The sequence below is a fragment of the Dermacentor variabilis genome, chromosome 1 (assembly GCF_050947875.1).
Source record: "Dermacentor variabilis isolate Ectoservices chromosome 1, ASM5094787v1, whole genome shotgun sequence".
NCBI lineage: Eukaryota > Metazoa > Arthropoda > Arachnida > Ixodida > Ixodidae > Dermacentor > Dermacentor variabilis.
The window spans coordinates 198774152-198789405 of record NC_134568.1 but is presented as its reverse complement, the minus strand read 5'-3'; the positions used below and the strand labels follow the sequence as shown (position 1 = coordinate 198789405).

The window sequence follows — 15254 nt, the reverse complement described above, 5'->3', positions numbered from 1 at the left end:
GTATAAAGTGCAAGTGCGATAACATCGTTACCGAGCGCCGCATGCTGTATGTGCGAGTGAAAGCTTACGGGAAGGGGGGGCTTGAATGGGGGAGCCGACGATGGTGACTGAGTCTTGTGTGCGCAAAGGAGAAAAGCGGAGAGCCATCTTCCGTCACGCGCGATACATCGAGGGGAGTGGATGGAATAGGGGCGGTATCTAGGATTCTGTGAATCTGTGATTGCGCAACATGTTTATTTGCTTCGTTTGACACATTATACACCGTGACTTTTTCTTAGATACGTACATTTATTGGAGACTTATACGTATATTTAAATATCTTGTTGGGAGATTTTCTGTATACGTGCAGTGAACTTTGTTTCCAGTGATACTTTTTTGCCCTTTATCAAGCTCTATCTTCGCATTTTTAATCTACGAGGGCGAGTCAAATGAAAGTGAGCCTACCCACCCCGCGCAATAATGGTTCGATTCATTATCTGCGAGGAATGTGCCTAGAAGAGAGGGATGTCTCATTTAAGAACGTGACACACAGGTGCGAGGATAAAAGTTCTGTAATGCTCTCATACATTCGGTTGAACATGGTTGCGTGACATATTGGAAACTCCAAAAGCTGAACAGTGTGGGGCCGTGAAGTTTTTGACTGCTGAAGGTATTTTGTAAAAGGAAATTAGTCGCCGTATGGCTGCAGTGTATGTTGAACATCGCATTTCATTGGCCACTGTGGAGCGTTGGAGCAAACGGTTCAAAGGAGGACGTGAAAGTTGCAAGGACGATCCAAAACTGGACTAAAGCCATTGTGAAATCACTCTTAGCAAAATTGCAAAAGTTGATGAGGGGATGAGACAAGAACGGAGGATAAGCATCGATGAACTGGCAGAGCGTCTGAACATCAGCCATGATTCGATTCACGCCATAATTCATGAACATCTTGTCATCGGCTTTTGTGTGCGCAATGGATGCCCAAGATGTTGAACCGGAGAAGTTCGGCGCTGCCTTGACTGTTCTGATCCGGTATCACAATGAGGGTGACGACTTCTTGTCTGCAATTGTGATCGGGGACAAACCATGGTGCCACTACTACGAGCCTGAAACACGACGGCAAAGCTTACAGTGGAAACATTCGAATTCACCACGCCCAAAGAAAGCAAAGGCCGTCATTTCCGCCGGAAAGGTGTTGTTGACTTTTTTTTGTTCGATCGTTGGGGACCATTACGGTTAGAATTTGCTAAGTACTGAGAGACTACCAATTGTTTCCCATACTGTGAAACGCCGGAACGGCTGCATGTTGCAATCAAGAAGCGATGTGGAAAATTGACGAATGGGTTCATCTTGTTCCACGACAATGCCTGTCCCCACCTCGCTGATGTGTTTAATACAAAACTGGCAACATTCAAGTGGGAAACGCTGCAACATCCGCTACACAGCCCAGACCTGTCACCTTGGGACATCCACATTTTGGGGCAACCGAAAAAAAAAAACAGCTCAAGGGAACCACATTCGTGTCGGACGATGACGTGAAAGAGTCAGTTGCAGACTTTTTGAAGCAGCAACCCAAGGAATTTTATGAGACCGAAATCACACGACTCCTTAGTCAATGGGACAAAGGTCTAAATGCTCATGGAGACTACTTTTAATTAAAGTACCCCGTTTGTCAAATATTCGCATTGGCTCACTTTCATTTCACTCGCCCTCGTATATTTGGCAGAACTCCTGCTTTTTATACGTGCTCTCTGTTGCAACTATAATTTCGGTGCAATTACTCACGATACATGACCGGTGACAGCTGCGTAATACATTGGAACAAATGCCACCGTCATTGATATTTTGCACTAGCCATTGCATGCGTACATGAATGTAAACACGGTTCTTGAATTACAAAGTTTCATTAACATATTTGTCTTCAGCTTGTTCATTTCATGGCCTTTACATTTTTCATATCAGCGGCATGCACTGCTTTGCTGGTTTCGAACTGATTTAGTTCTAAAGTTTGTGTGATATTTTCTTTACTTACTAAATATACAAAAAACATGGAAGCATTGATATCGGTTATTTTGAACACAATTTTTGGCACATACGAGTATATTCTTTTATGAAGAATGATATATGTTACTTGTTTTTACGGTGCGTAGCGTTCAAGAATTCGTTTGCAGTATCTTTGGCAATGGCAATGCAATTATTATATATGTATTTGATCCCTCGACAAATCGTTTAAGAGGAATCTTTAGCTCAGGCCCCACTCCGACACGGCCTATTCAAATACATGTAAAAGGCAGAAGCGCTTTTCTGAGATAACCTCTGGATGGCTTTTAATGAAATTTGTTGCATTTGAAAGAGAAAGTTAAATTGTAGTGTCTTTTGGAAGCGGAATTTCGATTTAGGGCCTGAATTTTGTTTAAATTATTTAGAAAAATTTGAAAGTTCGAAAAAAATAGGAGCACGACGTTTACAAACTTACAGCTCTGCGTCAAGAACACATATCGTGGTTCTGTCAACGACATCTATTATAACAGTCAAAGCGGACAAATTCGGTATGTCAATTTGTATGTTACATGAATTGATTACGTTGTGTACAAGTGTTCTGCAGAAGCCGTGTTTCCATAATGCTAAATTTTTTAGATTCATGTGTAACATTTCAATTTTGTCCGTTGTATATGTGCTGTTAGATGAAATTCACAGAATTGTGATATCATTTTTGATTGTTGAGTTACAGAATCTTAAACTTGATAGTTTTGTTTACTGAAAATTTGTGATTTTAGCGAATTTTTAATAAAAAATTGACAACCTAAATGAAAAATTTGAAACCAGCAGTCACTATAACTCCTCCCTCCCCCCCCAAGTTTTTCGTTTAAATGCAACAAACTTCGTCAGATTTGGTGCAGTGGTCGCCGAGAAAAACGAATTCCACTTCTATATGTATTTAGATAGAAGCACCCGAGCTAAAGCTTCCTCTTAATGAGGATGCCGAGCTGCAAAGTCATAGTACTCTTTTGAAGCACCGTTACGTTGATTTGTATAGCATGTGTTGTTTTCAGTGCTTTCATTCTTTTTGTTTAGGTAGTTTCTGCTACTGATATTTTTTTAGCCATACAGTGTTCCTATTGATGTTGTCTTCAGTGTTTTGTCATGTTTCCTTGTGACTTATGTTTTGCACAAAAATTGCTATATGGTACCCTGCTATGATCACTCTTTGATATTGCAGTATTAATAAATAAATAAACAAGAAATATTTACGGATTTTCCCAGCTGAATTCAAATGCAAGAGTTGCTTTACTGTAAGCATTGTCCTGCTGAAATCTGTTTTTGAAAAGCACTACGTTTCGAAATAGAAATATTGCCTGAAAGCATGTGATATTCTTAAATCATGTGATGTCAGTTCATTACTAAAAAAATTCAAGAAAGTTATAGAGATGTTTCTGAGCTAGCATTCTGACTGCAAGGGTTGCTTAGCACTATAGTGTTGAAATGGGTTCTTTAATTTCGTTTCCTTATTTACCTTGTATAATATATGCAGTTTGGATAGCTTTCTTGGTTCATAGTGTCTCTTCTGGCTGTTCTCTGTTCCTGTACTCACTTCATATGTTACTACTCTGTGCAGGTGCAGTGATAGCTGGTGTGTACCGGGCAGCTAGGTTTCATATGATGCCCTTCTATGCACTGGTGTGGGGCTGTGGGCAGACAGTGTTTGCGGTTGTCATGTCTTACACCCGAGTCCTCGCCACCCTCTGACCTTGCTGCTGGGTGACTTGCCAGAGATGCCAGGCCAGGATGCCAGTGTTGTGCACCTCGGACGAGGAGACTGCTGCAGCATTTGTGGTGCCCTATGCTGCCACATCTTCAGCTCAGCTATGCAGCCCCACATTTCACCCGACCAAAGCCTTCAACTGCTTGCTTTGTTATCTGTTCATATGTGCTCCTGCAATTTGTGTTGTTCAAAGAAAGGGCTCTGTCACTGTTCGTCATTTCCAACTGGCACAGCCCACTGACTCTTGATCAATGGTATGGCCATTCGCAGTCACCTTGGCATGGTGTTTTTTTATTCCTGATGAGATTTTGTTTCTTTCTTACTGCTTTTTGCTAGGGAGAGTTCAGTCAGGTTCTGTTTAGTGCACCAGCCACATTTTTTAAGCGTTGAGACGTTTGGCATAGTGCCTACGAGAAGGGAAACATTCATGTGGTTTTCATGCAGTTTTGAGGCTATGCCTTCTGTGTGGTTTAGAAGACTTTGGCTCAGCATTGTGGGGACCCAAAAGGGGTTGGAGTCAGCTGTGGTCTGATGGCACACTCATGTGGCTGGCACACTGATGGGAGCATTAGCCCACAATTCATTCCCTGCACAGGAGAGTGGAATTATTAGTCAGTTTTCGTGAATGTTTAGTGAAGACAGTATTACTTCGTGTGGTCAGGTTTGTGTCATCTGGCACAGGCTACTGCAAGTAGGAACAGAGGGTTCCTGAAACTTGGAACTGGTCATATTGGCGGCTGTGGCCACACTCAAAGAATGCACCATTTGGTGCAAGTGCAGAGTCCACTTGGAAGGTGTAGGGAAACATTAGCTTTCATGGCTCCACTTGTCATGAGCATGGAAAGCATGAGCCATTATGTGATGTATTGCTGCTCATTTTCCCTTTATTGTTTTTCACAGTCACGTTGAATTTTCTTTTACCATTATTTTTTTCTATCATATTTTCATTTGTCATTGATTGAAAATAATGATAGCACTTCTCTCTGCAAGATCTCCATTACTTGTCATAGCATTTTTTTGCTGAAGCATTTTGTGATGGTTTCAACTGCCTGAAGAGGGTTCAAAGTCTGTATTGCAAAACAGTGGTCTGTTGCAGATGCATAAGAACAAAGTGTGCTTATTTTCATGCATCCTAATGTGTTTATCATGCAAAATTTTTCCCATGTTGGTGGTTCTGGTATTGCGAACCTTTTCTTTCTCTTATTAGAAGGGCAATACGTTTGCAGTTACTTCAGTTGCTCTAGAAACTCGGCATCCATAATTCCTCAAATTTGTTCCATTGCACGGTGCTTCGAATGCATGTGGGTTGTTCTTTTTTTGCTGTTACAGTTGATTGCAGCCTTGAAAGTGGCTATCGCCTCCTAAACAACTCACTCAGAGAGGGTACTGTGTGTTGTTCAGGTCATGAAAGAGTTGGTGCAGCAGTGACTAAAATGGCTGCAATAGTAGTGAAATGCTTTTTTTCACTGGAAGTGTCTCCCAAAAGTTTTGAATAAGACTGTGCAGGCAAATAAGTGGAAGTTGAAATGCAACCTCACTCAACTGCTAACAAAATATTGACTCCTGTCTTTATAAAATGTGTGCTATGTGCTAGCTCAAAGCTACAAATGTGCCCTTTCACAAACATGTTTTTGGTTATGAAAGGCCATGTTCCCTTTAAGTTATGTTTTACACATTTGAATTAAAGCAAATTTTGCCATGCAGTTGGCACTACCACAAAATAATTTTAGTGCAATACTGGCATTTGCTCCAAAAGTTTATTAAACAAGCAGAACTGTAAGTTTCTACAATATTTTTGTCACTTAGAAAGCCTTTTGTTACTCTGAATTATACCAGTATGAAAATGCATTGTTCTTGCTATTATGATGCAACTTGCCAAAAATGACATGCAATGAAAACTGTGGACAACCACTCCCATTGTCTATGCAACTTCTAGACTGACTGTGGGATTGAGTGGCACAGTACAGGATGCTTAGCGGACTGCTGCAACCATAGAATGTGACTTAACTCTTACAAACTAGTATTGTGCTGCATGACATCATATATTCTGTGACAGCTGAAGTGATTGCATTTTATTTTTGGCTGACTGTAGGCGACATTGATGTCATGTGCTGCAAATTATTATATACAAGCAACTACAATGGGATACACTTTTGATATTTTCTTTCAGAATCCTCCTTCCTACATTTTTGTTTTGTTTCTGTCATGATCACTGCAGTCAATGATATCACATAACATCTTTACAAGTTTCTACGGGACTGCAATGCCTTTTTATTCCCTGCTTTGGGAAAGTCCTCCACGTAGTTTACTGCTTGTTCATGTTTAAGCTATGCTTGTGCAGCTTTTATATTGGCAGCAATTGAAAACCATGTGCTGCACTCATTCTACTGCTGTCTTGCAGGTGGCTTGCATAGTACCTTAAGGGTCTACGGGTAAAGTTCGAAAAGAAGCCCAAAGTTGAAAGGAAAATTAAATATAACCTTGATGCCTTTTTCTAGTAGACTTATTTCTAGGCCTGTCTTGGTTCTCCATTTTTATTCATTTTATAATGTGTTTGCAATGTATGAGAATTCAAAGAAGTTGTTTTGTTTGTCCACATCATTTGTTTCCTCTTGAGAACATTGTTGCCAGGGGCAAAATGTAGCTTTTAGGAAAAGCATTTCAGGGGTGCCAATTATTTAATACTCAAAAATGTTGCAGTGCATTAAGGCAACAATAGTTAGCACCAACTGCCATCTTTCAAATTGCTGCTTCTGTTCACCAAGTGTCTGCCTTCCAAGTTAGAAAGCTCCACACCATTGCAATAAGCATTTCTGCTTCTGTTTTTGCCTTCAAGATGGATGTACATTAGGCTGTGCTAAATTATGTGGCAGTGGTACTGAGTTCCTTTTGCCAGTGGTGGAACGGCTGTTGTTGGCACATAGTGGCACATGCCTGTGTGTGAAGGAGCAGCACAGTTTTGATGTCTTGGCATAAGACCCTGCAAGCAGTGAATTGAGAGACAGGAGAGGTCACAAGGTTACTTGTATTAAAGTGTACAGTGTGTCTCTGTCGAAGGACGAGGCCAACATGTAAATATTGTACATAACCGTCATAGGCGGAGCCATTCTACCAGGCCAAACAGGAACACCTAACGTGTTCAAGATGCTGTATGGAGTATGTCTGTTGTGAATAGTGTAAATACCTGTTACAAAAGTCAGTGGTGCCACAAGAAATGTTCTGTGACACTACAGTGAATGGACAAGAAAGTGGTAAAGATTGCTGTGGCGGCATGCTTTATTTTGTCGAATAAAAGAACCCAAGGAGAGAAGAAAAGCTTCTTGCAGTAATCTTGCTGCTGTCACCCTTTTGCAGCGTGCTGAATTACCTTGGAGAGGATTTCACTCTTCTTGGTCTTGATGTTGCAAGGAATGTTGTTGTGGCACAACCAAGCAAGCAGCACAGTAGAGTTTACCTTGCTGAGCATGTCAAACTGGGACCAAAAAGACTGTAATTAGCAGTGTTAACCTGTTGAATGCTAAGCAGGTGTACACCTGGCTGGCTGTGGATAGATTTTTGTAGCACAATAGCAGCCTAGATATAGAACTTTTCAGTTTCAGGATATACGCTCAGGCTGACAATTTTTCACTATTCCTGTGCTCTAAAAGCTTTCGCAGTAAAGTGCATTTAAAATCTGGTGCAGTGATGCAGCCTAAGCAATATTTAGAAAAGGTAACAAGTCGTAAAAAATGAGGTCATCGTCATATGCATGGATGTTTCCTTGACTGTATGGCAAGTAGTTTCTCTAGTGGACATAGTTGACTAATTAGTTGAAATCACTGCAAATTTTATGAGCATGAGTTGTGAAGTTGTCAAATATATTAAGATGATGCAGTTTCTTGCAACAACTATGTTCAGTTCCTTATAAAGCAAAAAGCACTAAATTTCATGCATTAACATTATTAGATTAACACTGGTTGCACATTGCATGCAGGGTGTGCTCTTTCTGTTGACTCAACAGATATTTTATAAAAATGCCATGAGCATAGCGAGTGCGGCGTTCTTTCAGAAGAGTTCCTAGGCGAGGCAGACAGGACATACTTTGCTGCTAATGTGTTTCAGAAGACTTAACAAAAGTTTACTTTTTTAAGAATTTTAACTCTTTCCCTACCATGGGGAAAATAGGGTTTTTTTTTTTTTGTAGATTGCACAAGCATTTTTATTCTGAAAGAACTACTGCATTCGATATTTTAGATTATACATAAACAAAAAGCAGAATGGATGCACGTTTCACGCATAAAAGTTTTATTAACGACATGCATGTCATAAAGACAAATTGCCATAATCAAGATTGTGGGATAGAATTAAAGTTATAAAGACACGCTTGTACCTACTAAGAAAAAGATGTAACAGTTATGAGATATACCAAATGTGTTGCTATCTCCGAAGAAACTGTTTCATTGAAAAGGTATTCCACTACAAAAGTTTAAGTGCAAGCACTATACAGCTTCGCGTGCTGGACTGCAGCCGCCGATGTTCCGGACTGGCTTGCGTCGTCGTCACTCTCAAAGTCCGACGAAAAGGCAGCGTTCTGAGACTTGCTGCTGCTCGATCCATCGATAAAATCAGCCGGAGACGCAGCGTAATCGCGAGATCTCCGATCTTTCGAAGCGCGCGTGCCACTCCCGGAGGCGGCCATTGTAGCTTTTTCCTCGACGGTCGCGAAAACTTCGGAGCGCGTTCGAAAATCTCCCTCTGGGGCGAAAAGCGAACTGCTTAGAAGACAAAAATATAGTTCTCCTCCTTCACGTCCGATAGCGCAGTGTGTCCGTGAGCTGCGCGGAAGGTCTCGAAAGCGGCGTTTCAAACCCGCTAACGATGCCTAATGGGCGCGGTACGGGAAGAGTTATGGGATGGGGGCGGTCGATCTCAATGCACCTCAAGCTTTTTTTTTTTTTAATATTAAAAATCGCACCTAATTCGTGAAATTCATCATTAAATTTCAGTACTTCATCCCAGCAATATCTAAACCAAATGCGCTGGGCGCGCAAGAAAGTCCGCCTCGCTATCGTAAAGGGAAAGCGCCTGTGACTACAAAAAAATAATAAATAAATAAAAAGTAAGGCACGTTGAAATGTATGTGAAGCGAACCTTAAGTGGTTAATTACATGATTTACACCTAACAGAGTTTCGCACTATTTCGTGCTGACAGGTTTGCGTATGCACCGTGAAGTGGAACGCGTGTATCAAGCAACATTTAGGGATTCTGTACCTCTTGTATCCCTGTGGGACATACCCATTCTGGAGAATTGGCCAAGAATGGGCACACCCCCAAGGGGCACATACCGAATGGCTAAATATAAAAAAAGTACAGTAAATCAAAGAACCTGTGAAGTACAATTCGCCATTCCGTTAACATACCGGTGTGCTTAAAGATAGATGCCTGTGAGTCGACATTACATGTGCAGGTTTTATTTAGGAGGTTATTTTTTTGTTACGCAGAACAGAGCCAGAAAAACGTGGTCAGCATTTGTGGGTACCTTCATATAACGTTCGTATTTATATCCACAAATATATCCTGCAAGGTAGCGGCCGACCCAGCAGCCAAGCCAAACCCGAGAAAGTAGGCAAAGAAAGCTTCGCTTTAAATGTGCGACGAAATTTGAAATGGAATGTTGTGGCTAGTGGCACCATGATACTGAGACTGGACGTTCTGCCTGGCAAGCATCTGCCGCGACGTGCCTCATGATGCTCGCTTGCTTCCTACATTATGGTATCCCCGTGACATGCCATCCTCCAAACTTCGTCGTACACTTCTTCACGCGACATTTCAGTCTGACGTGGCTGCGGGGCACTCTCAGTTCCGATTGCCTGGATTGAGCATTGAAATTTGATTATGGGGGAGGGGGGGGATATCTTACTAGGTGCGATATTCAAGAGTGGAAAAAAGATGCGGTGCATTACAATGTGACTGCTTCCAAATCCGCCAGATAGACAACTGCCCTCAAGGCTGTAATAAAAAAGTTAATTCAAGAATTTTTGCTAAAAGGTAGCTTTAGCTCGGACCCCACTCCGATGCTGCCTATTCAAATACACGTAAAACGCAGAAATGAATTTTTGAGATAGCACATGGACCAAGCTTAATGAAATTTGTTGAACTTAAGCAAGAAAGATAAATTGTAGTGACTAAGAAGCGGAATGCTGATTTAGGGCCTGAATTGGCAAGTATGAAAAAAATAGAATCAAGTTTACGAATTCGTAGCTGTGCAGCAAAAACAAATATCGCAGTTCTGTAAATTGCATTATTTAGAGCATCAAAAGCGGACAAACCGATGTATTAAACACTGCTCTTAAGTACACCACTTGTATGCAGTTTTTTTAATGCGATAGCGCTAAGGGCCCCGCGTCGAGCGTCGGCCGTCGTTTCGGCAAAAATCATTCCGAACCATGCAAACTCAGTCATGCATACACAACCAACAAGACCCTCCGTGTAGCGCAAAGAAGTGACCGTACTAATTGAATTTCTCAAAGATACGTCAGAAAAATCGTAAAGTACGAATGAAACGCAACCTACAGACATGATAGCGTCGGATTGTAATTTGAATATACGAGAAAACATAATTCTGTTACGCAGAAACTCAAACAAAAACCCTTTTCCCGGCGTTTATGCCATTCATAGACCGGCCACGGCGTCTGAGTCGGCTAGCGCAAATCTCGGAGGCCACGGAGCGGCGCGCCCGGTTCATTGCAACACCTCCAGATGGCTCTCGCCTCCGCAGCATCGCGACCCGCACAAAGAAGCCGCGTTTTTACCATTTCTACCAGAAAGCTCGCCTTCGTGCGTATATCGTTCCCCGCCAGCGTAAACATCACAGGTACATTAGCTGCAATTGCCGGGAAGCGTGAGAAGTAGTCGGGGATTTTAGAATGCTATCGCGTTCCACTCTTAAAGGCGAAGCTTAAGCGTTCTCCAAATTTTTTAGACAATAATAATTTGTATAAGAATGCTGTAAGCGCAGCGAATGTGGTGTTTTTGCAGAGGAGTTTCGAGGCGAGCTGGACATCCTTTGTCGCTGATATCTGAGTTTCAGAAGACTAATTAACAAAAATTTATTAAGTTTTCTTGGTGCCGTGCGGACAGTTGTTAAACGGCGAATTTTAAGGCAGCCATACTTCAATCCACTCGTTTTTTTTTTTTCTTGAAAGGCGCGCCTAAGTCGAGATATTTATCATCAAATTTCAACGCTAAATCCAGGCAATGTCGAGACTGAGCGCTGCAGGAGCGCAGGAAAGGCGACGCCGTTATCTGAAATGCCCCGTGGCGACAAGCGCAAGGAAGCATGGATGAAGTTTGAAACTGGACGCCCCGGCCGGTCGCGGCACCTGCCGACACGGCACGCTTTGCCTGGCAAGCATGTGCCGCTGTGTGTCGGGTCAGGGCCGCTATCTCGTACGCGTTCGAAAAGCGGATGTTCGATTTCGCCTCGCGCGATTGTCCAGGCTGCGCCGATATCGCGGCCTCGGCCAATCTAGTCCAATCGCGTGGGGCGAAATCGAACGTCGGCTTTTCGAACGTGTACAAGCAGGATTTGCCGCGGCGTGCTATCATTCACTCTTCGCCTCAGACTTTTTTTACGGGGCGTTGCCCTCCGACTCGCAGCGGGACGCGCTCGGTCTTGATATTACCTCGATTGAGCTTAGCATTTCATGATGAATATCTCGACGTAGGTGCGATTTTCAAGATGAAAAAAATGGGGTGCACGAAAATGTCACTGCCCCCAAATTTACCGTTCAGACAATTGCCCCCAAGGCCTCACTAATAAAAAAGTGAATCTTTTTGTTGATTAGTATTCTGAAGCTCACGTTATTAGCGGCAAAGTGTGTCCACCTTGCTTGGCACTCGTCTGCAAAAGCTCCACGTTCGCTACGCTCGCTACATATATATAACACCTACACTGTCTGAAAGAAACACCTTGTATGTGAGCAGGACTTTTTGCACAACCTTCGGAACACAGTAACAAATTCACTTAAGGTATAAATTATATCAAACTTGTCCGCTTTAGATATACTATTATGTGCAATTTACAGAATTGTCATATCGTAATTCATTGATGAGTTACAGAGATATGAACTTGACAGAATCGTTTTTCTAAATTTGGCAATTTTCAGTATATTTTTTTTTTCAAATTGACAGCTATATAAATAAAAAGTTCGCTTCCTACAGTGACTAGGTTTCTACCTTTTCCTTTAGATGTAACAAACGTCTTCAAATTCAGTGCAGTAGTTTCCAAGAAAAACGACTTCTTCGCGCGACTGCCCGGCGTGCGACTAGCGTATACCACTAAATGTGATAAGCTTGTGCAGTATACAGTCGAGCCTCAATTTGACGAACTTCACTTTAACGAAAACTTTTTTATTCTATTAACGAAGCTTTTGCACCTAGCATATGTTGAATTTTGGTGTCTTACGTGCCAAAACTACAATTTGGTTATGAGGTACGCACCTAGCATATGTATTTTCGCAATTTGCACGATGACATATACGCAAAAGTGGCTTGCGCCATTGATGGCCTTATGCCTCGCCGGCCAAGCATTGTGTCGGTGCCCGCCCAGGGCGAGTTCTGGTGACGTAGCCTCGGGCGATCACGTTCGGAGATGTCACTTTCAGTGTGCGCTGATTGGCTGGTTGAGCAAAACCACTCGAACCATCCAACGCTTCGTGTACTACGTCAGGCGAAAGTGATAGCATCGGCGGAAGTGATCGTCCGACTATGCTGCCCCTGTTCGGTACCCGTGCCTCTCGGGGCGTTTCCAAAACTGCACTGCATGATTCGGCATCGTAGCTCGCGAAACCAATTATTCTCTGCAGAAAGGGCGCAGAGATGTGAGGATGTGATTTCCTATTTTCACACGAGAAACTGCTGCCAATCGATTCGCCGGTGGTTCTGTGTGAATCACAATTTACGCAGACTGTACACAGGCCAGCGTACAAAAAGTGCAATCAGAAAACGGTTCGCATAATGTGAAGCCTGCTGATAACATTCAAAACCATGTTTCCATAAGGTAAAATTTCCACGAGCTATGGCGTTCATAGCGACGCGCGCGCGCACACGCACACACACGTGAAATAAGCACCAGAAGGCGATGTTCACCTGTATGGTCACTGTCACGTGTTTATTGTTCACGTGATTAAGACCTCTGTCTTATTGTTCTTCACTTATCTGTATGTATTAGTGCTTCAGCTTAAAATATGCACAGGAGGGGAGTCACAAAATTTAGTCTGTTTCATTTTGGTATACAGGGTGCTTATTTTTTTAGCGGCACCAGATTTTAAAAAAATTGCAGGTGGCAGATAGCATAATTGTAATCCTTGATCTAAATTACTCGATTAGGCGGCCATTACTTCTACGAGAAATCAAAATGCTTAATTAAATAACTAGCATAATCACGTGAATTAACATCTCAATTATTAACATTACGGCCACTATTTCAACCTACGGATTATAGTTGGTGAGCTCGCAGGGCGTATTCACTTGAAATGAATTACCAGGACTGCGCCAATTTCGAGCTGTGAATTTTCGAAGTGTCCGACGAAATGCATTGGCGTTCCAGTTACTTTTTCCAGTTACGAAACTGGAAAAAGTAACTGGAAAAAGTAGTAGTAAGAATTACAAACTTAATTAACGTAATTATGTTAACTATTTAATTAAGTATATTGATTTCTCGTAGAAGTAATGGCTGCCTGATCGAGTGATTCAGATCAAGAATTGCAATTGTGCTATCTGCCAGAGGCAATTTTTACATTTTTAAAATTTGGTGTTCCTAAAAAAACACCACGTATAGACCGTTTCATCGGGCGAGGAGGATAGGGCGTGCGGAGAGCCTTTCCTCCTCTCTGGCTTGGGCGATCCGGCGCGGCGCTGCTTGAAAGTATTGCTGTCGCGTGCTGCGGAACGATATTGAGATGTTTCAGATCTTACTTTGTGAAATTTACGCCATGTTCGTTCATATAAGGTAGTTAGGGAAGCCTTTCGGTGCATCGGTAGCTACTGTAGGCAGAAATATGTCTTGGAGGCGCAAAAATGTGACGCGCATAATGAGTCGCGGCGCGTGTATCCGTTGTTTTCTATTTTGCTTATATCGATGTTAATTAAACAAAGAAAACCGGCGTCTCTGTATTACCAGCATTAAATGGTAAATCAGCTCACTCTCTGATCGAATGGCGTAGGGAGTGAAACATAAAACATAAGAGCGCATGCTCGTGCACGGCCAACCTAAGGTAACCACGAAACATCTGAGCGCCAGGCGCTATCAAATATTTGTGATACACTGGCATAGTTCTCACGCATTTCAAGTCTAGTATGCTTGAAATTACCATATGTCTACGCTAGCCTTGCTGCATGAGGGCCATGGCGCTGCTCAACACAGCCATCACTGCGGTTGGTGAGCCAGCACGATACATATATAAGCTGTGTGCTTCGGCATTGCCTTTTTGGCCTGTATACAGCCATAATATATGAGAGTGTTCTCATAAAAAGAATGCGATGGCTCTTTTTGAGCGCAAAGCTTCCGTAATACGTGTGAGTGCGTCGTAGAGAACTGAACGAACACAAGCGAAAAAAAAAATTAGGTTATCATCCTCTTTCTATAAATAGCAAAAGAAAACGGGGTAACGCCGCACAATGTTTATAAATATATAACCGCTGATGCCGTACTTGGACAATGCGCTAATAGAACAAATATATCTAATCCAGCACCTACTACTACTTGGAACGCTCGTGCAGTTCGTAAACGGTCGCTTTGCTGGACAAGCTTAATTCAGACTGTAAGGTATGCTGCTGTTACTAGCCAAAACTATTTTATTCATGTGTGGAAACCTCATCCATCCAACCAAGTAGTCACGCAACGTAACCTGCAGCGAATAGTTTGAATGCTTGTCAAAGTATAACAGCACAGCTCATATCGTAGCAGAACGGTACCCACGCCGTTACGATCGTCGCGTATGTTGTATGGCTCCTAAACCGCAACTTAGAAATAGAGGATAATACTGCAATAAGGTCACATTAGTGATTGGAACATTCGGAAATACACAGTTGATCTCCGAGTCTGATTGTTGGCTCAAATATGCGCACACACATCGCGCTGCGTGTTCCGTCCACCTCAACGCCAGCAGAAATTCCGGCCATGACGCCTTAAACCACTTCAGCACGTCTCAAAGAACCGTTTACCACGTAGAAGACGAACGTCATACTAGACAGACCGCACGACCACGAAAACAAACGCCAGAACCTACCGCCGAGCGTGTACCTGCCATGCAAAAGACCGCTTTCACCCAAGCCACTATGGCGCTGCTCATAGGCGGCGCCACTGCGTTCACAATGTGGCGGCGCCTACGAAAAAACGGTCTATAGGAACGTGCAATGATAGAGCAGAAGCGCCTTGTGAAACATGTTTAAAATTTTTTTAAGTGAGTCAACGACGGCAGTGACCCGCATTATGTGATACTTAGTAGTATATGTGTAATGTATGAGTGC

At 42.5% G+C, this 15254-nt stretch overlaps 2 protein-coding genes across 4 annotated transcripts in view; one reads left to right on the top strand and one right to left on the bottom strand.

Moving 5' to 3' along the window:
• The window catches only part of LOC142590659 (transmembrane protein 170A), a 37045-nt gene extending 29960 nt beyond the window's left edge, over positions 1–7085 (top strand). For all 3 annotated transcript variants that reach the window (XM_075703046.1, XM_075703064.1, XM_075703054.1), the window contains exon 4: positions 3596–7085. In XM_075703046.1, the coding sequence (XP_075559161.1) occupies positions 3596–3726 (131 nt within the window). In that variant the 3' untranslated portion in view covers positions 3727–7085. The remainder of the gene's footprint in view (positions 1–3595) is intronic.
• LOC142590652 (uncharacterized) overlaps positions 6580–15254 on the bottom strand; it is a 57405-nt gene continuing 48730 nt past the window's right edge. The window contains exon 8 of the mRNA XM_075703034.1: positions 6580–7214. Coding sequence (XP_075559149.1) covers positions 7083–7214 — 132 coding nt within the window. The 3' untranslated portion in view covers positions 6580–7082. The remainder of the gene's footprint in view (positions 7215–15254) is intronic.